Source organism: Protopterus annectens, chromosome 4.part1, assembly GCF_019279795.1.
Source record: "Protopterus annectens isolate FY-2018-M chromosome 4.part1, PAN1.0, whole genome shotgun sequence".
NCBI lineage: Eukaryota > Metazoa > Chordata > Ceratodontiformes > Protopteridae > Protopterus > Protopterus annectens.
The window spans coordinates 936,268,593-936,295,623 of record NC_056734.1 but is presented as its reverse complement, the minus strand read 5'-3'; the positions used below and the strand labels follow the sequence as shown (position 1 = coordinate 936,295,623).

Sequence of the window (27,031 nt, the reverse complement as noted above, 5' to 3'; positions counted from 1 at the left end):
CTCTGAGACAGGAATCTATCCCTCCAGCATGTTCTGTTTATTGTGGTGACAAGGTTTAGGTCCCTTTAGTGTGTAGCTCGGAGGGATTGGGATTTCTTTAGGTGTAGCATGTCTAACAGCTCTGGTTTGACATAGCTTTGTATGTTGGGCAGAGATCACCTCAGAGTAAGCAAGATGCTACAGAGTAAAGCTGTAGTTTTTTGAGATGGTCAGTGTAGGGCATCTGAGTCCCGTAATCCTCTGTGAGGTATTTTTGTGGCCTTTCCAGCTGTTGCAGATTTCTTGTGAGGTACATTCCAAAAGGGGTGTTGTACTCTATAATGAGTCTAATGAGAGCAGAGTAGAGGGGAGCATTGATCTCTTTTTTTTTTTCCTGGATGAGAACCCTTTAGTGATGAGGTGCAACACGTAGAAGGAATTCCTGACTACTGTGGTGATGTGGTTATCAAAGGAGAGACTACTGTGCACCTGAGTCCCAAGGTCTCATCACACCTTCAGCGTTAAGTGGACTGACGCTTATGTGGTAGTTCATGGGTACTGAGTTTTTACCAAAAGGGATGACAATGCACTTCTTGGCATTGAGATTGAGGCGTGGCTCTGACATCAGGCATCAGTGTCAGTGAGGCCCTTCTCTAGTATGGCCACGTCATTTGGGGACTAGGCTATGGCACCTAATTTGCAGTCATCTGCGAACTTAGTCAGCCAGAGGCCCTCTGTGTTAGCCTGTACTTCAGAGCAGTAGATACCAAATAGAAGAGGACCCAAGACTGAACCATGTGGTACTCAACTTATCACAGGTTTGAAGTCAGATTTGGAGTCTGCAACTTTTACAGTGTGGGTTCTGTCAGTGAGCCAGTTGGCAACCCATCTTGTGCCATATGGATTTATACCCAGTTTAATGAGTTTATTTATGATTCCAGAGTGGGGGATGGTGTTGAAAGCCTTGTCGAGGTCAAGATAGGCTGTGTGAACTGTCTTACTCTCATATACAGCTTTGGTGACCGCTTCAATGAAGTCAATCAGGTTCAGGAGACATGATCGGCCCCTCACAAACCCGAACTGAGTGGTGTCCAGAGTTTGGAGGTTACCAATGTCTTTGTTTGAGTTTCATGATGACATGTTCCATGGCCTTGCAAACCAGGTTCGTCAGGCTGATAGGGCGATAGTTCCCGGGGTCTGTGGTGGCTTCCCCTTTGTGGACTGTAAGCGTATGTGTACATAAGGACTGTATTCCTTCTGTGACATAAAGCCAAGTATATTTACATTGTTTTATATCAATTGCATAAATTTAATTGAGGAGGTTTTTCTCCAAGTAGCTGTTGAAAATAGGTTATGCCTACATGAACTTTCCCAAACAAACTACAGAAATAAAAATAGTACTGTTTCCATTGTGTCCTAAACTTATGTGGGCTTTCCTGTTTTGAGAATTAGTCACCACAACTATCTTAGGTGTCTAATAATGAAATCTTAAGAACAAAACTCTGTTACAATACCATTTGAAATATATTTTGTGGTCATATTCCAGGTTGTAATACAATGACTCATATACATCTGTAATGAAAAAAAAAAACCCTGAGAAGTAATGCAACTGCTCGGCACACTAAATTTCATAACTCCAAAAAATATCCAAAGTTACATGCTTTTGTCGCAAGTAACAAGAGACTTCATCAGAGCAGTAAACTTTTGCCAATGATCTCACCCCCATTTTCAATGCTCATATTAAAATTACATGGTCTACAACAGTCAATAATAAGAATTTGCACAAGAACAAGACCAACATTGCATGAGTGTAAAAAAAAAAAATGAAAGACATAGTAACATCAATAACACATTGCCAAACCTACATTAATCACATAAAGTCTGGTGTTCAAAATTTCATTAAAAGGCAAGTGAACGCAGTTTTAAAATACAAGAAATAAAAACTGTGTCATTCAGTCTTGGATGACTATAGGCATTTAAGTAAGTCTGTCACCACAATTCCATTTTCTCCAATAATTCACACCATGGACGACCTGTAAGGTTTTTATCCACCCTTTCTAACATAAAGAACAAAAACTTGTGCATTGGGAATTTTAATGTGTGTTTATAGAGAGTGTTGTTATTCCTACATTTCACAATATCATGCAAATGCTCATATGTACATTCCCTAACCTTTCTCTTGGTTTTACCAATGTAAAATACATTATACCTTTGTTGCAGCTTAATACATAAATATATATGTGTGTGTGTGTGTGTGTGTGTGTGTGTGTGTGTGTGTGTGTGTGTGTGTGTATGTGTATGTATCTTGTATGTCACCCTATGCTCCTTCCTCTTGTTATAACACTTATTCATCACAGCCTTGTCCATCCTTTTCACAAAATCCACTACCATCTGACCTTCTGCATTCCTTTGCTTAACACCATACCTACCCATCACTTCCTCATCCCCTCTGTTCCCTTCTCCAACATGCCCATTGAAAGCTGCTCCAATCACCAGTCTCTCACCCTTGGGTACAGTTATCACCACTTCATCTAACTCACTCCAAAGTTTTTCTTTCTCATCCATCGCACACCCAACTTGTGGAGCATATGCACTAACAACATTCATCATTACACCATCAATTTCCAGCTTCATAAACATCACTCATATATATATTTATATACGCGTATGCATTTGTGTATGTATATGTGTGTGTGTGTATATATATATATATATATATATATGTATATATATATATATATATATATATATATATATATATATATATATATATATACAGGGATGTCGGGAGGCATACGCACTGTACTGAAATCAGTACAACTTATTTAGAAAGGGGGTAGCTTTTTAAATGTTTGTTTTCCGCGCTTTACTGCACGATGACGTCAGCCAGTCAGAATGGAGCTCACTGCGCATGTATTTCTGGCCGTTACACCAGCGGGAGAGGATTCAAGCGTTATGGACTGTTTACACGAGCGGGAGAGGAGTCAAGCGTTATGGATTATTTACACGAGCGGGAGAGGATTGTTTTGGAGACTATGGAGGATTCAAGCGTTATGGAAGACGAGAGAGGGTTGGTGAGTAATAGCGAGTGTTGTGGAGACTATGGAAGACCAGAGAGGTGTGTGTGTGTGTGTGTGTGTGTGTGTGTGGTACAGAAAAGAAGGTATGATCGCTGTGTGATAATGACAGTTTTATCTATCCAAGGTTTTTTTAAGGAGTAGGAAATGGAATATAACATGTTTATGAACAGTGCTGTGTTTGAAGGCATGAACTTGAGTGCGTACAAACAGGAAGCCCAGAGAGGAATTTGCCTTGTTTGTATTTAAAGAATAACGAGAGAAAATGTGACCCTTCATGTCTAGCTTGCTCCTCACTACCACAGCACACTTGCTGTCAGGAGTCACTGACCACTTCAGCTGTAGTATAGTTGTGAATATGCAGGAGCAGGTTGTATACTGGTGACAAGACATTCCCCAGACTTTCTTCTTAAGTCCAACTATCAGAATATGAATAATGATGACATATTTCATAGGTTCATAGGTTCATACTAGGCTATCTGCCCTAGGGCATTTATAAGCCTAGCCAGAGTGTGTGTGGCTTTCACCACCCCTTAGGATGAGAATACTATACCCATTAGTTTGCTGTGCCTCTGTCCAGCAGTGATACAGAGATGATTCCCGGGGTAAACCTACGATCTCCCATCCACTCGTCAAGATTTCTCTTGAACAGAGTCAGTGAGGGGCTCTGCCTCACATGGACTGGGATTCTGTTCCATAGTGTAGGGAGTCTCTGGGTGATGAATCTGTCCCTCCAGCACGTCCTATTTATATCCGTGTTGAGGTTTAAGTCTCTTGCTCTCGTGGCTCTGGTGGATTTGGATTTTTTGAGGTGGAGCATGTCCATTAATTCCGGGTTGGACATGGCCTTGTATGTCAGGCACAGATCACCTCTGAGCAGTCGGTATGCGACTGAATAGAGCTGGAGTTTCTTCAGTCGGGCATCTTAGGACATATGTGTGAGCCTTTATCCTTTTGGTGAGGAACTTTTGGGGTCTTTCCAACTGCTGCAGGTGTCGGGTAAGGTACATTCCGAATGGGGCATTGTACTCAATCATTGGTCTGATAAGTGAAGAGTACAGGGGTACAATGACCTCTCCTGATCTGGATGTGAATCCCTTCATGATCAGGTGGGCAATGTAGAAGGTCTTCCTAACCACTTTGGCAATGTGAGTGTCAAAAGAGAGGTTACTGTCAACTTGGGTCCCCAGGTCCCTGATAACTTCTTCCGTGTTTAATGGATTACCACCTATGTGGTAATTAGGGGTTACCTTGTTTTTCCCAAAGGGTATGACTAAACATTTTTGGCATTTAGCTTAAGGCCATGGCTCTGGCACCAGTTATCCATTTCTATGAGACCTTTCTGGAGGATGTCTGTGTCTGATGGAGTGTCAATTATGGTGCCCAGTTTGCAGTCATCTGCAAATTTTGTCAGCCACAATCCCCTATGTTTGCCTGCACTTCAGAAAAATAAATGCCGAACAAGAGGGGCCCAGGACTGAGCCCTGTGGGACACCGCTCGTGACCGGCTTAGAGTCTGACATGGCACCAGCAACTCTAACCCTGTGTGTTCTGTCCTTGAGCCAGTTTGCAACCCATCTTGTGACATATGGGTTTACATCTAAGCTGGTGAGCTTTTCTATGATGCCCGAGTGGGGTATTGTGTCGAATGCTTTTGCTAAGTCAAGGTAGGCTGTGTGAACTGCCTTACCCTCATCAATGGCCTTAGTGACTGTTTCGAAAAAGTCAACCAAGTTCAAGAGGCAAGATCTGCCCTTGACAAAGCCAAATTGGGTAGGATCCAGTGTCTGTAGGTCCCCAATGCCTTTATTTATGAGTTCCATTATGATCCTCTCCATAGCTTTGCAGACAAGGCTCGTCAAGCTTATGGGGCAGTAATTTCCAGGGTCCGTAGAAGCACCGCCTTTGTGGAGTGGGACCACAGTTGCCGTACGCCATTCTTTGGGTACGTATCCTGTAGTAAGGCTAAGATTAAAAAGCAGCCTTATGTGTGGGTTTAGTTCCTCATTGAGTTCGTGTAGCACACAGCCGGGGACACCGTCCGGTCCCATTGATGCTGTGTTTGCTTTAGAGAGCAGCTCTCACCTGGGCATCTGAGATGTTTGGGAGGCTAGACTCTGGTGGGATAGATATTTCTCCTTTTGGGGGGGAGGGAGGGAGAAATTTGCACTGAACCTGTCTGCCAGTATGTTGGCAATGTCTGTGGGTTCAGTGATTTTTTTATCATTTTGGACTAATTCTGAGCATATCTGGGAGTTTCCACCCAGGTTTCTAACATAGCTAAAGAAGGCTTTATGATTGGCTTTTGTGTCATTAGCGATTTTTCTCTCAAAGTTGGCCTTGGATGATTTTATGAGTGATCGTAGTTTTTTGCTAGTATTGATCAGAGATGCCTTCCCATTTAGGGATTTTGCTCTGTCATGTAGTAGCTTTCTCCTCTTGTTGTAGAGTTTGTTTATGTGAATAATGTTCAAAAAGCTCTAGTTATCTTACTGTATGTGAGAGTGTGTCATGATAAATGGAGGTTATGAACTCCTAGCACTGCTGGTCTTGTTTGATAAGATGGTTCTCCATTGCCATGACTGACATTACCTGCTCTTTTACTTATTCCTCAGATTCCTATATATGGGTCAATGTGATTTAAATGCAGGAGAACCATAGTGATTCTGTGAAAGTGTCAATAGCTTAAGAGGTAGCACAATCAACTCTAGTGCTGGATGATCAGAAGGCTGTGGGTTCTGTTCTCACCTGTAGTGCTTGCATTAATTCATCAGGTATATGCTACAACTGGAGCATCTGCAAAAGTATGTCACTAAAAGAATACAGGGTGTAAACAACATGTCCGGTGCACCATCTCAAAGTCCTTTCTCTGTACAAGGTCCCCTACTGACTGCTGAGAGGTAATCTATGCCTGGCCTACAAAGCATCATCTGATCCCACTCTGGACCTGTTACACACAAAAAATAGCATCAGATTACCAATGTAGGGACCAAAACCTAATCTGTAACACAAATAGGACATGTTAGAGAGATAGGAATATGTCATAGAGACTACCCTTGTCTAGACCAGGTGTTCCATAAATGTGAAACAGAATTCTTCCTTAACCCAATTCAAGCATAAGTGGGACCAGTGGACAGAGAACTGAAAATTTACCCCTAGTCTGTCACCTATGTATGTAGTTGATAGAGGCAGCCTATAAATGATTGACCACCCATGCCCAAGCCTAGATATAGTCCTTAAAATAATCCTAAGGTATCAAAACCTGTCAGATGCATTTGGTAAGCATGGTTAGGTTTAAAATGGCCCCTTGGGCATATTAGCCTAGTAATCACTATTAACCCAAAGGAATTACAGAGAATCACAGAAATAAAGAAAAAAAAGGCAAGACAAAACACTGACTTCAACAGTAATACAAAAAATTTGCAGGGGTAAAATCCTCACTGCACCCTATACCACCATATTTCTGAATATACTATCTTCAAGATCATTCAGTCTTGGAGCTAAGGGAAAATTTCATTACCCATACAGTTCTGCAATTACTCTGTTACAGTCTGCCTGATCTTTTATGCAACCTGGCATGAATTAAATCTAATCAACTACAGCAGGAGTGATCAAATCCATGTATCCATTATGTACACAGCTGTTACTACTTCTTTTACCGTGTGTGTGTGTGTGTGTGTGTGTGTAAATGCCCCAGGTGGGATGTACTGGTGATTAGTCATGGTGGTGTGGTAGGGAATACCTCAGGCTTGAACCCTGTACCTTGTATGCAGGTGTTAAAGACCTGAATTCCCTACCCACCACCATTTGTAAAAAAATTGCAGATTTTTGCCTCATATTTGATCTGATCAATATCTGTATCGTATCTGTGGTTTTTAAATATTGCAATGCTTGAAATTTGATGGTGCAGTGGTAGCAACGTAGCATTGATGTCTCACAGCTGTAGGTTCTTGGGTTTGGTTCTTGGCTGGGGTGCCCTCTTTGTGGGGGGGGGGTCTGTATCTTCTCCCTGTGTTTGTGTGGGTTTGCTTTTGTGTCCTCCCATGTTACAAAGACATGTCTGCATTATTTTTTCCTGGGCCTCTGCTGAGAATTGTTTTTTTTTTTTTTTTGTTCCAAGTCAGACTGTCCTGATTAATAAAATTGACAGGCATTTAAATTTCAGACTTCAGGTTTCTGAATGTTTACTTCCTTACATATTTGATGGTGCAGTGGCAGTATTGTTGCCTCACAGCTATAGGTTTTCTGGTTTGATTCTTGGCTGGGGTGCCTTCTGTGTGGAGTCTGCATCTTATCCCTGTGTTTGTGACATAGTAAAACAATGTTTTATTCTAGCAATAAATATATACTAACACAACCTTTTTTATAGCAATTTGTTTAAGTTTATGACTATTTGAAATTTGTCCTTATTTTTGGGACTGTAATACCCTGTTATTGGCTTTGTCCAGGATTTTTGTGCTAATGTTGACAGCTATGGCAAGAACTGAATTCACTGAATATGTTTGAGGGCTGTATTCCCTCATTACTGGGTTTGTCCAGGTGTTTTGTGCTAAGAGGTTGACAGCTATGGTGAAAACTGAATTCATTAAATGATAGCCATTTAAGTTTCAGTCTTCCTCTCTTTCACAAAGCAGGTGATTTGGCATAGTGGCATGTTGTTCTGACTATTTTGCACAGTGACCTTGGCAATAAAATGTATGATGGTAACACAGCATTTTATTCTAGCAGCTTTCCAAGATTATACAAGCAATGTTTAAAGTGTTCCTGTTTTTTGCCCTTTTGACCCACCCCAATAAATTTGGCTTTTTCCAGACTTCTTGTGCTGCGAAGTTGAGATGTAGTTGAGTATTGCGTAGATTTTACAAGGAGCTGAGAGCTGCAGGGGAAGAGAAGTTTAGTGCTGATTATGCTAAGTTGGCTCACATTGCTAGTAGCACAAAATGTTGTGTACTTGCTTTTAATGCAGAAGGTTGTTGGTTCTACTCCCATAAGGGGTGAATGCTGCTGTACTGAAAGTTAAGACACTAACTATGAGCCTGTTATCAGTTTGCCATCCATTTCCTATTGCAATATTATTAGCTTATTATTAATGTAATTTAGGCAATTTATTCCTCAGGGGCATCAGACACTTTTTATTTTTCGGTGAAGTCATGAAATATAAAGGTGACTGCTAGCAGCAACCTCTTCATTAGTTAGATTTATTTAACGTGGAATTATTTAGATGACTTTTTTTACTACTTCAGAGATTGTGCATATTATTTACTGATAATGGTGGACTGTAAAAGTTTGACTAGACTTTTATGATGGAAATGTTCTGAACTGGGCAGTTTTGTTTCATTGTTTACTGGAAAAATGTTCAAAGCAATAGGAAGGTGTATCAAAGAGCACATGTATGTTTCATATGCAAGGGGCCTATGATTTAAAAGCAGCCCAGAATTAATTTTTATCTGCCACGGGTAAAATGTATTTTTCTTTGAATGTGGGTTTTAATGTTGTTTCAATGAATGTGAGTTTCAAGGGCAGAGAAGTTTTAATGCCAAGTTTGTTTAGCAGATGTCTTAGCGTTTGTGCTGTAAAATGCAAAATAAAACTTTCAAATGAAGTTCAAATCATCATAGAAGTAAATCAATATGCACATTAGTGTTTATGGTAAATGGAGTGAAATAGCAAAGTAATGGATCATTGGAATGGCTGCAGGGGGAGGCTCCATTCGACCATGGTTTTGTGCGGGGGAAGGGCAGCAAACTTAGACAGCCCCAGCTGAACTATACCTCCCAACTGTCCAGATTTTCAAAGAATGAATAGATTTTTTGCTTCTTATTTTTGGTTTGTTCCTCAATTTGTGGTTTTCTGGCAAATGATTTAGGAATTAAGTCACTAAATAATGACACACTAGTTTCAGACTTTATAACCTTCAGAAAAATGCATGTTAAAATAAGACCTGTTCTATCAACTGTCCCAGTTTATACAAGAGCAATTTTTAGTACTGTTTATATGTTCCCTCAATATATTTGGCCTTGTCCAGATTTATTGCATTAACAGGTTGAGAGGTACATGCAAATAAATTGCTTTATAGAATTAGGCATAGCCAAACCTCAACTGTCCCTGATTTTGGCTCAAAATGTTGCTCTTTCCCTAATGATCCCTCCACAAAATAGCAATTTTGGAAGAAAACATAGAGGGTTTACTTTACTTTTATAAATAACTGTAATGATCAGAGTTATACATTACTTTTATTTCAGAAATGCATGTAGATTCTCTAATTTTGTCAGCTGCTCTAAGTTAACTGTGCTCATATTAAAATGGTGTCCCTCCTTTGACAGGTTCCCAGCTGTATTGTCTGGCAATTTTATATTTTTGCATCACATTTTTGGTCCGTTTTTCATAAAATTGTAGTTTTCTGGCAAATTAGTGGCAAATTGTTAAAGACTGAAGTTAGAAAATAATGCAGACATTTCAGTTTCAGATTTCATACCTTCAAGAAAATTCGTACTGATGCAAGACCTACTACTATTCTATTATCTTTCTAAGTTTATAAGAGCAATATTTAAAAAAATGTCCTTATTTTTGGGCCTTTGCCTCAGTTTTATTTACGAGTTTGTTGCTGTAAGAGGTTGAGAGGTGTTTTGTGTGTGTGTGTGTGTGTGGTAGGTAGCATACCTCTCAACTGTCCACATTTTGCAGAATGTCCAGATTTTTGCCCCATATTTTTTGTCGTTCCTCATAAATTTTGTGATTTTCTAGAAAATCATTGAAGGCTGAAGTTGGTAAATAATGACAGACATTTGAGCTTCAGACTTCATGTCCTTTAGAAAAATTCATACTAGCACAAATCCTGTTATTCTAGCAACTTTCTAAGTTGACGAGAACATTATTTAATATCTGTCCCTGTTTATTTTAGGCTTTGTCCATATTTCTTGCACTAAGAGGTAGGTAGGGGTGTGTGTGTTAATGAAACATCCTAGTTAGTGGTAGCAGGTTGTTAGTAATTTACTCAAGCTCAAAACCTGTACCTTAGTTACAGAAAACAAAAGCATAAAGTCTCTACCCCAGCTACCATGCTGCATTTTTCAAAGAACTGACATTTCAGGTTAATTTTCAATTCAAGGAACCGAGTTTGAGTGAATTTATATTATATTACTGAAGAGGCATTACAGCGAATGTCTCTTCATCGACACTGAAAGAGCGAACCGTGAATTACGAGAATGGCTGTAGCTTGGCTGGGGAGGGGGGTAGCAGTTTGAGAGCTGTCAGTACAAATTTGAAAATCCTAGCTACACCCCTGTATATATGTATATTTGTGTGTATATATATGTATATATATATATATATATATATATATATATATATATATATATGTGTGTGTGTGTGTATATACAAATATTTCAAGCATGAGCATTAATGCCTTTCTAGCCTGCTAATATACCAAAGGAATTTTGCTCATAAGATGTGTCCAGGCTGTTCTTAAAAATGTCTAAACTAGTGCTTTGCTTTAATGAAGTTTGTTAGTCTGTTCCATACATCAGCTGCTCTCTGAGAATCAGTTAGCCCATCTTTCATTCCTATAGAATCTTCTGCATATGTTGTCTGATTCTGTACTACGTTTTGATAACCCCAGACATTCCCAGAGGTAGTTGTCTCTAAATGCCCTATGTACCTGAATAAGATCTATAAGATCTCTATAAGAGAGACTGTTCAACTTCAGGCATTTTAGTCTTTCATAATAACTTAAATTTTCACATCCATGGATGCTCTTGGTTTATTTCCGTTTTACTCTTTCCAGTTTACTCATATTTGTTTTCTTATAAGGTTTCCACATATTGTTCTTTGATACTCAAGCTTGAGTCTAATGTAACTAACAAACAACTTCATTTCTGATTTTCCTAGACTTTATAAATCTTTATACAACTTATAGTTCTGTAACTATCATAAACCAATTAGTTGACATGATTAGAAAAACTCAAAGCTGAATCTACCCATATACCCAAGTCCTTAAATGAATCTGCAGTTTCTACCACTGTGTGTTCTATTAAATATTCACCTTTCAGTTTGTCTCCCAAATCTCATATGCTTCATTTTTGATGTATTTATCAGCATATTATTCTGTACCCAAATGATCAATTTATTCATATTCTTTTGCAGACATGCCCTATCTGTAACACACGTAATCAATTTAACCAGTTTCACGTCATCTGTATACAGACTGTAGAACACCTCAGATGAAAAAGATAGATCTGTAAAATGCAATCTGTACAAGTAAGGGCCTAGGATAGACCCCTGTGGGTTTACCCTGATTGTAACCAGGAATTTCACCTATGTAATTGCTGTGTGATATTGACATGTCCCATTTGTAAGCCATGCAGCTGTCTGTCTTATCAAGATAAGGTAACGATGTATGAAAACTGACTTCAGGTTGAGGAGCATTGTCTTACAGCCATAGAATGCATGTTGTAGGGTGATGACTGCCAGCAACTGTGTAGGTCATTTTTTTCTTACAGTTTATAGTTATGAAGCAAAAGCTCATTTCTTTCTCCTTGCAGGTTTTCACAGGAGCATTAATGGCTGCAATGGATCTTCTGCAGTTCCTACTAATTCTTTATCCAATGGGTGCATTAAGGTCCAACTTCAAGTCTAAATCCAGTAAGTACAGATGCTTTTGGTTCTAAATATGTTTTATCATGAATGGTAGGGATAGAACCTATGGTGTTCTGGACTGGAACTGAACAATGACTATGTTTCATAGACAAATTTTGTTCATGCAACCAGAGCTAAGTTTTGAAGAGGTCAGTGTGCAAGAGCCACAGAGTTAACCAGTTATTTGTTGGGCATTTCAGTAGTACTTGTAGTCTTAACGAGTGACATAATTAGAGAGAGGCATAGCAACAATAGGAGAAGCAGTGATGAATTGATGAATGGCTGGACAGTGCTACAGCAGCACATTTGACTTTCAGACAGACATCACAATGAAAGCAGATTAGCATGGTCAAGTCAGTGCTTGCTCATCTGTGCAATATAGTGCCACAATGCTGGACCTGGTACTTATGTGCTACAAGGACAGTTTAACCGCCACTAGGTAGATCACTGTGGGTGATCACAGAAGAATGCCAACTCTATTTGTCATATAAATGTGAAGAAATGGAGTGGTTAATAAAACAGGAAAGGAGAGAACAGCAAGGAGGGGGAAACGCACAAAGGTAACCATAAGTTGTGAAAGGTGGGGGAAGGAATGTTTTGGAGGAAAAGGGACCCTTTTGTAAGATTTAAAAGGGAACGGAAGGTAGTAAGGGCTGTCTGTGGATGGGATAGAGGGAGAAGGGCAGGCGCACACAGTCAGACATACAATACAGGAAGTACGCTGGAGGTAGTGAGCAGGTAGAGATGAGGAGTGGTGGACAGTGAACAAGGGAGGAGAAAGCAGGATGGAGGTAAGGTATGGTCCTGGCATGGATTGATGCCACTGTATCCTAGAGAACAACAGACTTTCTATGCTCAGTCCCCTTCTTTTTCACCTGTTTTTAAATGACGTAACCCATGACATACCCTCCTGTAATGTAGTTATGCACACAGATCGTCTGTGATGACTCTCCTTCAGTCCCACAAGACAAAACTGAGAACAGCTTCTCATTCCTCTGCAAAGTGCACTTTCAAGAGCAGACTCACAATTAACAAAGATAAATCCAGCATCATGCTGTTTGCCACCCTGAAGAAGATGACAAAGCTTCCATTCTTTATAGCGAAAGCTTTCATGGATACCACAACACCTGAACAAAAATACATTGACATGACATTAAATCATTCCCTGACCTTTGCTAAGCATATTGGAAAAGTTATTAGCAAAACACTTGCCCCGCAGAAACTTTGCTGCAAAATAACTTCTCTTCTATCCCATGTGGCATGAAGAGCAATAGTCAGAAATGTTCTTATCCACAAAACTGAAGTTGGACGGTAAAAGGGATCTGTTAACAAGACTCTAACTGACCCCTTACTAATTTTAGTACTTCAAGGACCCCATTTACCTAAACCTTGCAGTTTTAAAAAATACTTTTATTTGCACCTTAGGCAAGATGTTGAGAATGTTTTGATAAAGGCTGTTACTAGAACTGAAAATCCTTTTTTCTGGAGTCTTGCTAGACGTTTTATGAACTTTAATAAACAACTTGTCCTTTGACATTTTATTTCATTTTAATAAAGACTGATGTTATGCTGTTCATATCTCACCTTAGTTCTTGCTGTTTGGGTTCAGAGCCGATCCTCTGCTCTGACTCAGCCGTATACTATAGCTCGCGAGCTTTTACTGGCTTGAGGCTAGCCCCTATCCCAGCATGCCTAGTGGTAGTTACCCAGATCTCATTTGCCGCTTGCAGCGTCGAGATTGTGGATACTGGCTCAGGCCAAGTGTTTTTTCTCATTATATTTTTGAACAAAAATTTCTATTTTAGCTTATCTAATGTGTTAACTGTAGTTGTTCTTCATATTTCTATCAACTCCTATCCCATCTGAGTGACTTGCTTTTGTGTAGATTAACCATTTTTTCTCTGTGGCCTTTCCCCCTCTTCCAAACCTGTTTAAATTAGAGTGGTCTTCTTCCCTTTCTTTAACTTTAAGGAGTTGCCATTTAAGTTAGAGGCTCATCTTAGGTGGGGAGTTTGTCGTTTAACTTAGAGGCTCTCCCCCCTTCTCTGTTTTTCCCTGTCTGTATATAAAAAAAAAGGATATTTATTTGTCTATTGCCTAGTTGTTTTTCTCTTTGTCTAGCTTTACATAGTGCTATTAATAGTGTTATTGCATAATTGTCTTATTAGTAGTCTATAGACGCAGACATACTACTGTTTCTCTATGTCCAAAGATACTGCCAAGGATTCAAAACCTTCGGGTTTCAAAAAGTGCGAGTCATGTTGCCAAAAGATGTCCCTTACAGATGGGCACATGAGTTACGTATATTGTGTAGGACCTGTTCACCTGCAGAACTCGTGCTCTATCTGCCATGCTTTTAGTTCACAAGTCCTGCAGGAGAGAAGAAACAAGTTAATCTTGAGAGGTTTACTGAAGAGCCCCTTTGATGCTGCCATGGAGGGGACTTAGTCAGCTAAAAAATCAGACAATGTCATGCCTTTGTCCTCTTTGGCTCTGAGTTTGGACCTGCCTCAGGACAAGGGCAAACCACAAGCTAACTCAGACCCAAATTTCGATTCTGACAAGACATCTTCACCTACAGCTCTATCTGTGTTGTTGGAGCCAGTAAGGTCCCATAAGCGTTCTCCTGCCTTGGAACCGGTGCAGTCTGCTCCACAGTCTCCATTATTGCAATCTGTAGCGGGCAGTCACTGGTCTTTTACTCATTCCTCTCGGTCATCCAGGAGTGCCTCAGATGATGATGTGGAGAGGGTGGTAAAGAGGCTTCTTAGGACACCAGCATTAGCCAAAATACTTTCGGGCCCATCCCAGATGGAAATGGTGCCGACAGCCCAAACAACACCTGACTCGATTCCTCCTCCTCCAACTCCTCTGAGTTCAGAGCCGGAGTGTATTGAAGTCGTGGTGGTGGAACTGTCGGTTCAAGTAACCTCCTCTGGTCTTTCGGTTCTGACTACCACTCCGATCTCCTTGATACCCCCTTCTGTCAAGGGATCTGGGAGCCGATGCTCCCTCGTCGGCTCCAAGGGGGGAGCAGTATCAGAGCCTTGCCCGACCCTCCCTCTTGGAGCTTCAGTGCGAGTCAGCTTGTCTCGTACATCGGCTTCAGAGCCATCACCTTCTGTTCGGAGGAAGTCTCCTGCTTCTTAAGAGCTGGAAATTCTTTCGGGTCAGGACTGCGATGCCTTTGAGGTGATGAGCGTGCTGTCTACTGAGACAGCTCCACCCCAGCTCCATTAGCTCCTTTGCCTTCGGTGCTGGTGTCCCCCTCTGAACCTCCCCTCCGCCCCAAGCGTAGGGAACCCATGGTCCTGGATGCCCCATTGGGTGATGACACTTCATCCGAAACCTCTCTTCCCTCAGAGGAGGTCCCTCAGAAGAGGACTTGCAAGAGGAAGCATGTGGACTCCACCGAGTCCTTGACATCAGACCCAGGCTTGGATGATTCAGAAGAGTCCCCACGGTCCCCCTCTGAAGATGTCTCCTTTTCAAACATCTTAGAAATTCTTAGACAGAGGGATGACTGGAAGTCCCTTGCCCCTTCTGAAGACAAGTCAGTGTACCTGGATGCATTCGGTTCCCGACCCTCCACCTTTTTGGTATCTCTTCCTTTCGACCCACTATTGCACGTAGTGAGTTGGAAGGCTTGGAGCTCTCCAGACACGATGGAACCAGTTCCATGGAGACCCAATAAATTCATTACAGCCCCTGAAGACAGGCTTTTCTTACCTAAAGGTGTTCCCATTGATGCTATGGTGGTGGCAGCAGCCACCAAGAAGGAATTAGTGGAAACTTCATCTGTCCATCCGCCAAATAGAGTTTCGTACGATGGACAGCTATGGGAAGCGTATGTTTTCTTCAGTAACCTTTACACTCAGGTCGCTGTACTATTTGTCCCACTTTACAAGGTTTCAAAAGGATCTCCTCAAGGAGTTAGGAGATACCTTACAGGATCCTTCAGCTGTGGGAGCTTTGGACAAAACGGCTTCTCTGCTTGTGACCTTGACTTCAATGGTTAACTCCTCCATGTGGCTCATTTCTTATGCAGCCGATGGGGTGAGCAGGGTGGCAGGCACAGAGGTAGCCTTACACAGGCACTCCTGGATGCACCTTTGTCATTTTGCGGATCCCTTCAAGTCCTCCTTTACCAATGCCTCCTTTGCCAGCTCTTCTCTGTTCGGCCCTCAGGTAAAAAAGATTCTTACCAGGTATGAATAGGATGGCAAAGCTCTCTCTGCCATGGGAGTACATTTTTCTGCTCCATCTAGGCCCTATTCTAAAGGCCAGAAGAGCGGGAAAATGTGGTTCCGGAAATCCCAGGGAGCTTCGCCTCACACATGGAGAATTTTCCCCCAGGGCAGAGGGGGAAATAACAACAAAAGACACCGATCTCACAGCAGTGGGTCTGTAGAATCATGGTGACAGAGATACCTTCTCTGGTAGCCCCTTCCAGCGCTCCTGAAGGGATGCCTGACTGTCCGACTTCAGTCGAGGGAGATCATCCTTTTACCCAAAAACCTGACAGACAATCACAGAAGATACATGGTTACTATCCATAATATCCAGTGGTTACAATATCCCCTTCTCCCTACTCCCCCTGTCAAAAAGACAGTATTCTATCCCAGATGTTCCACTCAGTCTTCAGGATCAAGCAAACCTAGAGTTTCAAAGATTAAGAAAAAGGGTCATCCAGGAAGTCCCTGCCGACCAAATCGTATCTGGATCTTACTCAAAGTCCTTTTTAGTTCCAAAGAAAACGGGACTAGAGACCCATTTTGGATCTCAGCAGGCTGAACAAATCAGTCAAGAAAACAAAGTTCCAGATGGTAACACTGCAGTCCATTCTTCCCTTTCTGGGACAGGACAATTGGATGTGCTTTGTCGCTCTCCAGGATGCATACTACCACATAAAAATGGACAGACGGTCAAGGAGATATCTATGCTTCAGGCTGGTAGCCAGTCACTGTCAGTTTAGAGCTCTGCCCTTGGTCTCACCACAGCACCCAGGGTGTTCACCAAATGCATGACAGTAGTTGCTGCTCACCTGAGGTGTCAAGGATTCTGGGTGTTTCCATAGCTAGATGACTGGCTCCTTACTGCCACCACTGAGCATCAACTAATCAAGGTGAAGAAATACACAATCCGCTCTTGTCCTCAACTTGGGATCATCATAAACTATGAAAAATTTGCCTTCTTGCCGTGTCAATATATTACCTTTAAAGGGGCAGATTTAGAGACAAGGGCCATGATAGCAAAACTGCCTCAAGAAAGAGTATTAACGATCCATCGCCAAGTTGTCATGCTGGTCACACAAAAGAGTATTCAAGCAAGATTTGTCTTCAAGGGCCTGGGTTCTATGGTGGCGGCAATCACTCTGGTCCCTATGGCTCACTTCCACATGAGAATTCTACAGTGGCTTTTATTTGCACAATGGTCATTCCAGGATGTACCCATCTCACATCAGATTCTGATCACAGAATCCTACAAAAAGGATCTGGAGTGGTGGCTTCACTCCCCTGTGGTGACAATAGGCAGGCCGTTTCTACTCCCAACCTGTAGCCACAATGAGCACAAGTGCTTCCCAGATGGGGGGGGGGGGGGCATTATCTAGGACAAGATTGTTCAAGGGACTTGGCAGGAACATGAGTACCACTTGCACATCAATATCCTGGAGATGAGAGCAGTGCTCCTGGCACTGCAAGCACTTCAGGACTCTCTACCTACAGGGACTATAGCAATTCATACAGACAATATGTCAGTAGTATGGCGCATCAACAAACTGGGTGGAACCAGATCTTACCCTTGTGTTGAGAGGCTCTACGAGTTTGGCAATGGCCGATGTCTTCCTAACGCTTTCTGGTTGCAATGCACATCCCAGGGAAATCCAACGAGATAGCCGACAAGCTCAGCTGGGCTATCCTGATGCCCCACGAGTGGTCCCTGAAGCAGGAAGTTGCGGACTTGATTTTTCACAAATGGGGCCAGCCATGCTGCGATCTGTTTGCCACCCCCTCAACAACAAATGCAGCAACTACTTTGCCCTAGTCCCACCACCGGGACAGTCACCTAGGGATGCACTTATTCACGACTGGTCCCCGGGACTGCTTTTCCCCCTATTCCCTAAGGTTCTTCAGAAAGCACAGTTGTTGTGTTGCAGGTTAATCCTCATTGCCCCTTACTGGCCTCATCAGATATGGTTCCCATTCCTTTGGCCTCACTTGCAAGGGGAGCCTTGGATCTGGGACTCGGTGCCAGATCTTGAGGCATCAATCGGGTGCTCTCCATCCTTCCATTCAAACTCTCAAGCTCATAGCTTGGTTTCTCCACTTCTGGTCTTCGCCAGGCTTCCCGATGTTTCTCCAGCAGTTAAACACATGTTGATTTCCTCCCATAAGCCCACTACTAGGAGACTTTATGCTAGTAAATGGAAGAGGCTCTCTTCTTGGGCAGGCAAAAATCAGGTTGATCCCTTTACTGCCCCCATTTCAAAGATTCTTGAATTTCTTGCTGAAACTTTTCACCAAGGAGCAGCTGCAGCTACTATCCAAGTTCAGTTAGCTGCTATTTCTAATTTCCATATGGGAGAAATGGGTTCCAGTATCATGTCCCATAGGTTATACAAGGCATTCCTAAGAGGTGCTATCCTGTTAAGACCTCCGATAAAAGAACCTCTTCCCCCCTGGAATCTAAATTCTTAGACTTTCTGATTCTTCCTCCCTTCGAACTATCTGTTTCTTGTCCGGTCAAATTTCTGACTTGGAAGACCCTTTTCTTCATTGCAATCACCTCAGCTAGAAGGGTTTCAGAATTACAGGCCTTATCTATTCATTCCCCCGTACTTGATTTTCCATAAAGATCGGGTTTCTCTCAGAACCCAACCCCTCCTTAAACAAGGTATGTTCTAACTACAATTTGAATCAATCCATAGAGCTTCCTGTGTTCTTCCCTAATCATGGCAACAAGGCAGAATATAAGCTTCATCAATTGGATGTTCATACACAGTTACGTTTCTGTTTATACAGGACCAAGGACTTTAGAAAATCTTGCCAATTGTTCATATCTTTTGCGGACAATAAGAGGTTGTGCATCTCAAAGGTGACTTTATCAAAGTGGCTTTCAGACACTATAAAACATGTCTATGAGTTGTGTAAACAAAAACTTCCAGGGAAGATTAAAGGGCACTCAACAAGGGCCTTGTCTACCTCTGCTGCCTTTCAAGCTAGATTGCCTTTGGATTCGATCTGTGCAGCAGCTACATGGGCAAATCCTCATACCTTTATCACTCATTACAAGGAAGATGTGGCTTCCCGGAACAGGGCATCCTTTGGTTCCACGGTCCTGAAGAGTTTTTCCAGTGAGCCACCCGAGATTCAGGTGCTGGGGACGCTGCCCCAAACAGCAGGAACGAAGGTGAGATATGGACAACATAATATAAAGAAGTTATGTAGTCACGATAACGTTCCATGTTTGTTTTCCTTGATCTTGCCTTCCTTCTTGTGTCCCACCCTCCTTCCCCCTTCCTGGAGGATCAAGAGGAATCCCTTGATGTCCTTCAAGGATGCATCTGCAGTCATAACATATGGGTTGTCCTGCCCCAGGCAGCCCTCGGTCGGCCCGATTCCAAAGTCTGGGTCTGGCCTCGGCTGATGTCGCACTTCACCCGACGTCATAGCTCCTAGGGTATAAAGGCATCAGCCGACGCCGTTTTCCTCAGACTTTCTTGCCGCGCGGTGCCCGAAGCAGAAGCTGTTCGCAAGTGCCGGTCGGTCAGATCCAGAGATTTCAGCTACCGAAGACTTCTAAAAAAGCTAAGTACCCCGTTGGGGACTCTTTCTTGCCTCAGCCGATGTCAGACAAAATAAATAATTGTTTAACTTGTGGGAAACAAATACCTCATAAGGATTTACACTCTTATTGCCTTCCTTGCTTAGGCCCAGACCACGACGTATCAGCTTGTTTAGCCTGTGCCTCCTTCAACCGACGGACACTTAGACGTCGGTCGGAGTTTGCAGAAGAGTTTTTTGGTTCAGCCTTTGCATATAAAATGCCGTCGGAGACTCCGACTACGCATTTAGCTAAAAAGCGCAAGGAAAAGGACCGACACTTGCGGCCTGCGGTTTCGGCTGAAACCACGGTTAGGCCTACCGTGAGTGTCTCGGTTTCGGCCGAAACCGAGTCCTTGGTCCTCCCTTCGGCCGCTAGCAAACCTCCGACAACCGAGGCCTCGACTGAGTCTGCTACAGAAATTCAAACCGAAGAAGCAGGCACTCAAGATTTGTCCGACACCATCCCGTTGGACATTTCTACTCCTGCACGTGGGGCAGCTAGACCCCCTGCTTCTATGTCTATTAAGGCCTTCTCCCGGGCCAAAGCAGCTAAACTTTCCAAGGCCTTGCCTGCAAAAGCCCCTTACAGACCTGCCTCAAGTTCTCAGATTCTCAGCCTTGCTGAGGACCTCATTTCCTTAATCAGGGGATCCCAACCTCACCCAGACAGGGCCTCACAACCCCCTCCTGAAAAAAGGCCTAGGACTGAACCCCCTGAACCTGTTTCCTCTGACTACTCCTCGGATGGATCAGATTTACCTGACCATCAGGAAGGTCCATACTCACCTTATGGGGATTCGGATGCAGAAGACTCCATTCCCTCTGCCTCTCCCCCAGAGGAATTTTCATTTGGGGAAACTCTTCATTCAATGAGGGAACATTTCCAATGGCAGGGTCAGGATTTTTCTGATTCTAGGAAAAGGCTAAGGACTTTTTTACACTTACCACAGCATAGGCCTTTAGCCATACCACCTGTACTATCAGTTGTTGATGATGCATACAATGATGCCTGTTCAGCCCCTGATTCTCTTCCCCCGGCCCCTGCCAAACCTGACAGATATTACAGGGTCCCGGATTCTCATTTCCACTTGTACAAGGCCCACGCTGCGGACCCAGAAACCATTTCTCAGGGCCCTAAGGGTGTTGCAGCCGCCTCTGCCAAAAACCCCCTTCCCTCTGAAAGAGAATCAAGAGCATTAGAGAGATGGGGTAAAAAGGTTTATACATCTGCTACTCTTTCTGCCAGGGCCTTAAACTGTCAATTTCACATGATACAGTACCAGGAATTTTTGTTAGATCAGCTGATTAAAAAGCTTTCTTCTCCTGAACCTTTAGACCGTAAGTCCCTTCAGGAGTTGGTACACAATTCTCAGCAGGTCAGTAATCATTTTTTAAAATGTGGCTATGATGCACTGGAGGCTTCATTTAGATCAGCTATGACTGGAGCAGTGATTCGAAGGCATGCCTGGCTAAAAGAGCAATCCTTGCCAGACCATGTTAAGTCTAAACTACTAGATGCTCCTATGAAAAATCAAAGTTTATTTGGCTCCCCTGCACAGGAGGTTCTAAAGAAAGTGGAGGAAAAAGCAAAATCTGTGCAAACAGTCAAGGATTTTTTGCAGGTCCAACCTCCGAGGTTCAGTAGAAATTGGCCTTCAAAGAATTGGTCCTTTCCAAACACCTCCACAGCACAAAGAGGCAGAAATAGACGCCCAAGAGGCAGAGGTCAATCAAGGGGTGCCTACAGGGGCAGTCAGTGGCAACCTGACAACCAGAGGAGTGCCTCTACAGCTGCGACTGCAACCACTTCCACTGGACAGACACAATGACTTGGCTCTGATTCCACCTACCAGGGAACAATTGGAAGCACCCTTGGGCGGAAAATTAGCTTTATTTTCAAAAAACTGGCATTGCATTACAGGAGACAAATGGACTTTGCAAACAATAGACAAAGGTTACAGGTTTCACTTCCACACTTTACCAAAAAAGAAAGGAATGCCAAACCTTCCGCCAAGCCAGAAGTCAGACGCTTTAAAGCAAGTCATCAACTTACTACGCATGAGAGCAATAGAAAAGGTACCATCAAAGGAACAAGGCCAAGGATTTTACTCCAGACTATTCCTTGTACCAAGAAAAGAAACTCAATGGAGGCCTATTCTCGATTTGTCCGCACTGAACACATATCTCATTGTACCAAAATTCAAGATGCTGACCCTACAGCAACTTCTTCCCATGTTGGGCAAGGAGTCTTGGCTGGTGACTCTAGATCTCAAGGAGGCATACCTGCATGTCCCTATACGACCAGATTGCAGAAGACACCTCAGATTTCTTGCAGGATCAGAGCATTATCAATTCTCAGCATTGCCCTTTGGCTTATCTACTGCGCCCAGAGTATTCACGAAATGCCTGGCATCAGTAATTGCACATTGCAGGCTTCAGGGAATTCAAATCTATCCATACCTGGATGACTGCCTAATACAAGCGGACAACAAGACAAAAATAATAAAGGATTTGGCCTATGTCATACAACTGCTGCAAGCATTGGGATACACAGTCAACATACAGAAGTCAAAACTAGTGCCATCCCAAAGGATAACATTTTTGGGCGCAGAACTGGACACAATATCTCAGATGGCTTTTCTCACAGAAGAAAAACAAAACCAACTTCCAGTCTACTTCACGGCATTGACAAGACAAACTCAGCTTACTGCAAGGAAAGTCCTGCGGGCCCTGGGTTACATGGCATCTTGCATAATCTTGATCTCACATGCCAGACTGCATATGAGAAAATTACAATGGTACCTAAGAAATGTATGGTCTCAACACAAACACAGTCTAGAGACCATGATACCAATCATTCCATGCCTGAGAGAAGAATTCCTGTGGTGGGCTCAGGCCTGCCAGACCAACAGAGGGTTGCCTTTCCACAAACCACAACCAAGGCAGACCATCACCACGGACGCCTCAGACCTAGGCTGGGGAGCACACATGGAAGACAAGTGTATCCAAGGCCTATGGTCCCAAGACCAGCTGAAACTACACATAAATCTAAAGGAGATGCTGGCAGTGAAACAAGCAATACAGGCATTCAAATCATTCCTCAAGCAAGGACACCTGCTGATAAGGACGGACAATACCACAGTCATGTGGTACATCAACAAACAGGGAGGCACACATTCCTACCCTCTATGCCGGATGGCAATGGAACTGTGGAACCTCGGCCTGAATCTCAACATTCAACTACAGGCCAGATTTGTACCAGGAAAAGAGAATTCACTAGCAGACAAATTAAGCAGAACTACCACGGATGCTCACGAATGGATGCTACATCCAGATATCTTCAAAACCATAACAAAGAAATGGGGAATGCCAGAGATAGACCTGTTCGCCTCCCCACTCAACCACCAACTGAAGAAATTCTGCTCAAGAGAATACCACCCACAAGCCTGGAGAGTGGATTCCCTTTCTTTCAGCTGGAAGGCACTGACACTTTATGCCTTTCCACCTCTCCCATTGATGTACAAAGTTCTACCGAAGATCAGGGAGGAAAAGCCACAGGTAATTCTGATAGCTCCAGACTGGCCAAGGCAGCATTGGTACCCGCTACTGAGAAGCATGTCTTTGACAGACCCATGGCCTCTACCTCTATGGCCTTTACTTCTAACACAGAACAACTACAAGACCCTGCATCCAAACTTGAAAACGCTGCAACTAACTGCCTGGAAAATTGCATAAAACAAAACCAACCTGATTTATCTCAGAGGGTCAAGGACATTATCCTGGAGGCTCGCAGACCCTCCACAAGGAAAACATACTCAGCCAAATGGAAGAGATTCCTCATTTGGAGTGCATCAAAGGGAACAGATGTCACACTTGCAAACCTAGCACACATTCTAGAATACTTAGCAGAACTGTTCCACAATGGCCTGTCCTATTCTTCCATTAAGATTCATGCTTCAGTAATTTCAGCAGAGTACAACATGGATCCTCCTATCTTTTCTCAACCTCTTCTCAGGCAATTTTTAAGAGGATCAAAAATGTAAAACCTCCAAGGAAACCACCTCTGCCGGCATGGGATCTCAATTTTGTGCTGGAAAAATTAACACTTCCCCCTTTTGAACCAGCAGCATCAGCAGACTTACAGTTCTTATCTTGGAAGACTGCCTTCCTTCTAGCAATCACTTCAGCAAGAAGGGTATCCGAGTTACAGGCATTAATGGCAGTACAGCCTTTCCTTATCTTTCACCAGGACAGGGTGTCTCTGAGAACCAATCCTACTTTCATGCCAAAGGTGGTATCCAGGGTATCCTTGAACCAAGCTATTCATCTGCCTACGTTCTTCCCTAACCCTCAGAACAGGGGGGAAAAGCTACTACACACCTTGGATGTACATAGACAACTGCACTACTACCTGGACAGAACTAAGACCAACAGAAAAACTGACCAGCTTCTGGTAGCATATGCAACAGGAGTGCAAGGGAAAGCAATTTCCAAACAGACAATTTCAAAATGGATAGGAAATTGCATTTGATTCTGCTACTCTTTTCATGGAAAGTCAACTCCTGAAAATATCAGGCCTCACTCCACAAGGGCTACAGCCACCACTACAGCTTTCTTACGAGGAGTGGCTACCAAAGACATTTTAGAAGCTGCTACTTGGAGCTCCGTGCATACATTTGCCAAGCATTACAATCTTCCTTTATACTCCAGATCCCGAGCAGGCTCTGCAACTGCAGTTTTACAAGGGATCTTAACTACACCATCTTTATATTAGTGCCTCCTCCCCCAGTTTGGCTATGGTATTCTACCTATATGTTATGACTGCAGATGCATCCTTGAAGGACATAGTACAGTTTTGTACCTACCATAAATGTAGATGTCCGATAGGTATGCATCTGCAGTCAGGATTACCCACCCTCCTTCCCCTCTGTGGTATTCCTAGGGTGCTTACCCCTCTTTCAGCTAGCCGGGGGAATCTATTATAGTGTATTTGTTTGTATGTATATATATATGTATATATATTTTTTGTTTGCTACTGTTTGGAATTTAAAACATTATCCAAATTTAGCCTTCCTAGAGGGCACCTGGCATCTGGGGCAAGAAACACTGAGGAAAATGGCGTCAGCTGATGCCTTTATACCCCAGGAGCTATGACGTCGGGTGAAGTGCGACATCAGCCGAGGCCAGACCCAGACTTTGGAATCGGGCCGACCGAGGGCTGCCTGGGGCAGGACAACCCATATGTTATGACTGCAGATGCATACCTATCGGACATCTAAATTTATGGTAGGTACAAAACTGTACTTTCTATTGGTTATACTGGTTTGGTTTCCTTTATACCATACCTTATGGTTAGTCTCAGTTTACTACTATTACTATTGTGGAGGGGTCACACCTTTATTTGTAGGTGTCATCGGATATGTAAAGTAGAGCATATCTCTTGTTTATTTATATGGTCTAGTGTTGGGTTATCACAAACAAGATCTGGGTAGCTACCGCTAGGCATGCTGGGGTAGGGGTAGCGTCGAGACAGTAAAAGCTCTCTAGCTATAGTATATGGCCGAGTTGGAGCAGAGGATCGGCTTCAAACCCAAACAGCAAGAAGGAAGGCGAGATCAAAGACAACAAACATGGAACGTTATGGTGAGTACATAACTTCTTTTTTGTTGCTATGAGGTGATTTCTGTAGGTTAATGAGTTGCTCAGATATTTCTCTAAGGTAGTCTTTAGAAAGTCTCTTCTCTTTAGTTATGTATTTATTTATTCATTTTATATGCTTTTGTTGACTGGGAAAGTTTGACTGGGCAGAACTGTTTTCAGCAAGGCCCAGATAAAGAAGCTCAGTCAGTGTACATTTGTATTTAACATTTCTCTTTGAGCAGTCTCATTTTCAGCAAACCTTTTTCTTCATTTTGACCTCTCATTTTTGCAGTTTTAGCACCTCGTCTGAATATCTGTTTAAAGCTTCTTCAATTTTATCCAGCCTTTTGTTGTTTGAATTGATATACTCTAAAAGTAATCAGCTCTGAGTACATTTGAATTTTTTTTGCTCTAGATTACTAGAAGTCACCAGAGCTGGAGCTTGCACTCCTTTTTGCCAATCAGCTGCAGAATTCTTCCCTGCCTTTTTTTCCCTCACCTTTTGTGGTTGATTTTCTTTCAGGTTATCTGAATTTCTTTTTTGCTGGCATCCAGGCAGTGTGCTAACTTGTCAGTTAGTGAAATTTACCCCCCAAAAAATGAGTTAATTATCTGTCTGTTCTGAGTTTTTCACACTGGGGGAGTGAAATGAAGCTGTTACTCAGTGTGCAGCCATCTTGGAAGTCCCATGTTTGTATAGATTTTTAATAGCACATGCAGACTTCCGGGGAATTATTCTTTTAGATAGCAAATGCTGGCCATTTGATGGGAAAGAGAGGTATATTTTGGGAATGCATGGATCGTGCTATCCTCCAAAAAAAGGAAGCCAATCTGGTGGTCCCCTGCCATAAACAAACTGTACAACAGAAGGAAGAAACTGTTGCAAAAGAGAGTAATATCTCATGAGTGGAGGAGCTCCCTTGTCAGCCTCAGTAAGAAGCTGCAATCCCTGATAAAATCCTCCAAAGCTAGTTACGAAACAAAATCGCCACTGGTTCTAAAGACAACCACAAAGCATTCTATAGCTATGTCAAGAATCTCAGTGGCAACACTCAGATCTGCTCTGAGTTGCAGCACAATGGCACTTAATATACAGACCCAACTGATATTGCCAACATCCTGGCAGATAGGTGCAGTGCTAACTTTACCCCCCCTCTCACCCCCTAAAGAGCCCATCTTTGTACCGGAAGAATGCAAAGTTCCTGTAATCACGGCTGCACAGGTAAAAACCACACTCTCCAAAGCCAAGAACACAGCATCCATGGGACCAGCAACATCCCAGGCTGTGTTCTACATGAACTACAGAACGAACTGGCACCCCACCTAAGTACCATGTTCAGTCATAGCCTCACCTCAAGCTTTGTGCCTGCTGAATGGCGCACAGTGATGGTTATCTCACTCCATAAGGGGGGAGCCAACACGGACCCCAGGAACTACCGCCCCATTAGCCTGATGAGCCTGGTCTGCAAGGCCATGGAATGTATCATCATGGAACGTATAAACAAAGACCTTGGTAATCTCCAAACTATGGACCCCACCCAGTTTGGGTTTGTAAAAGGCAGATCATGTCTCCTAAACCTGATAGACTTCTTTGAAGCAGTCACCAAAGCCGTAGACAAGGGTAAGTTGGTTTACACAGCCTATCTAGATCTTGCCAAGGCTTTCAACACCATCCCCCACTCTGGAATTATAGATATACTCACTAAACTAGGTATAAATCCGTATGTCACAAGATGGGTTGCCAACTGGCTCACTGACAGAACCCACACTGTGAAAGTAGCAGACTCCAAATCCGACTTCAGACAAGTGACAAGTGGAGTACTACAGGGTTCAGTCCTGGGTCCTCTCCTGTTTGGTATCTGCTTCTCTGAAGTA

General features: G+C 42.9%; 1 protein-coding gene across 1 annotated transcript in view; it reads left to right on the top strand.

Annotated features, from left to right (window-relative positions):
- The window catches only part of TMEM44 (transmembrane protein 44), a gene marked incomplete in the record, with an annotated part of 629,756 nt that overhangs the window by 145,944 nt on the left and 456,781 nt on the right, over positions 1–27,031 (top strand). The window contains 1 exon segment of the mRNA XM_044070669.1: positions 11,597–11,696. Within this exon segment, the coding sequence (XP_043926604.1) occupies positions 11,597–11,696 (100 nt within the window).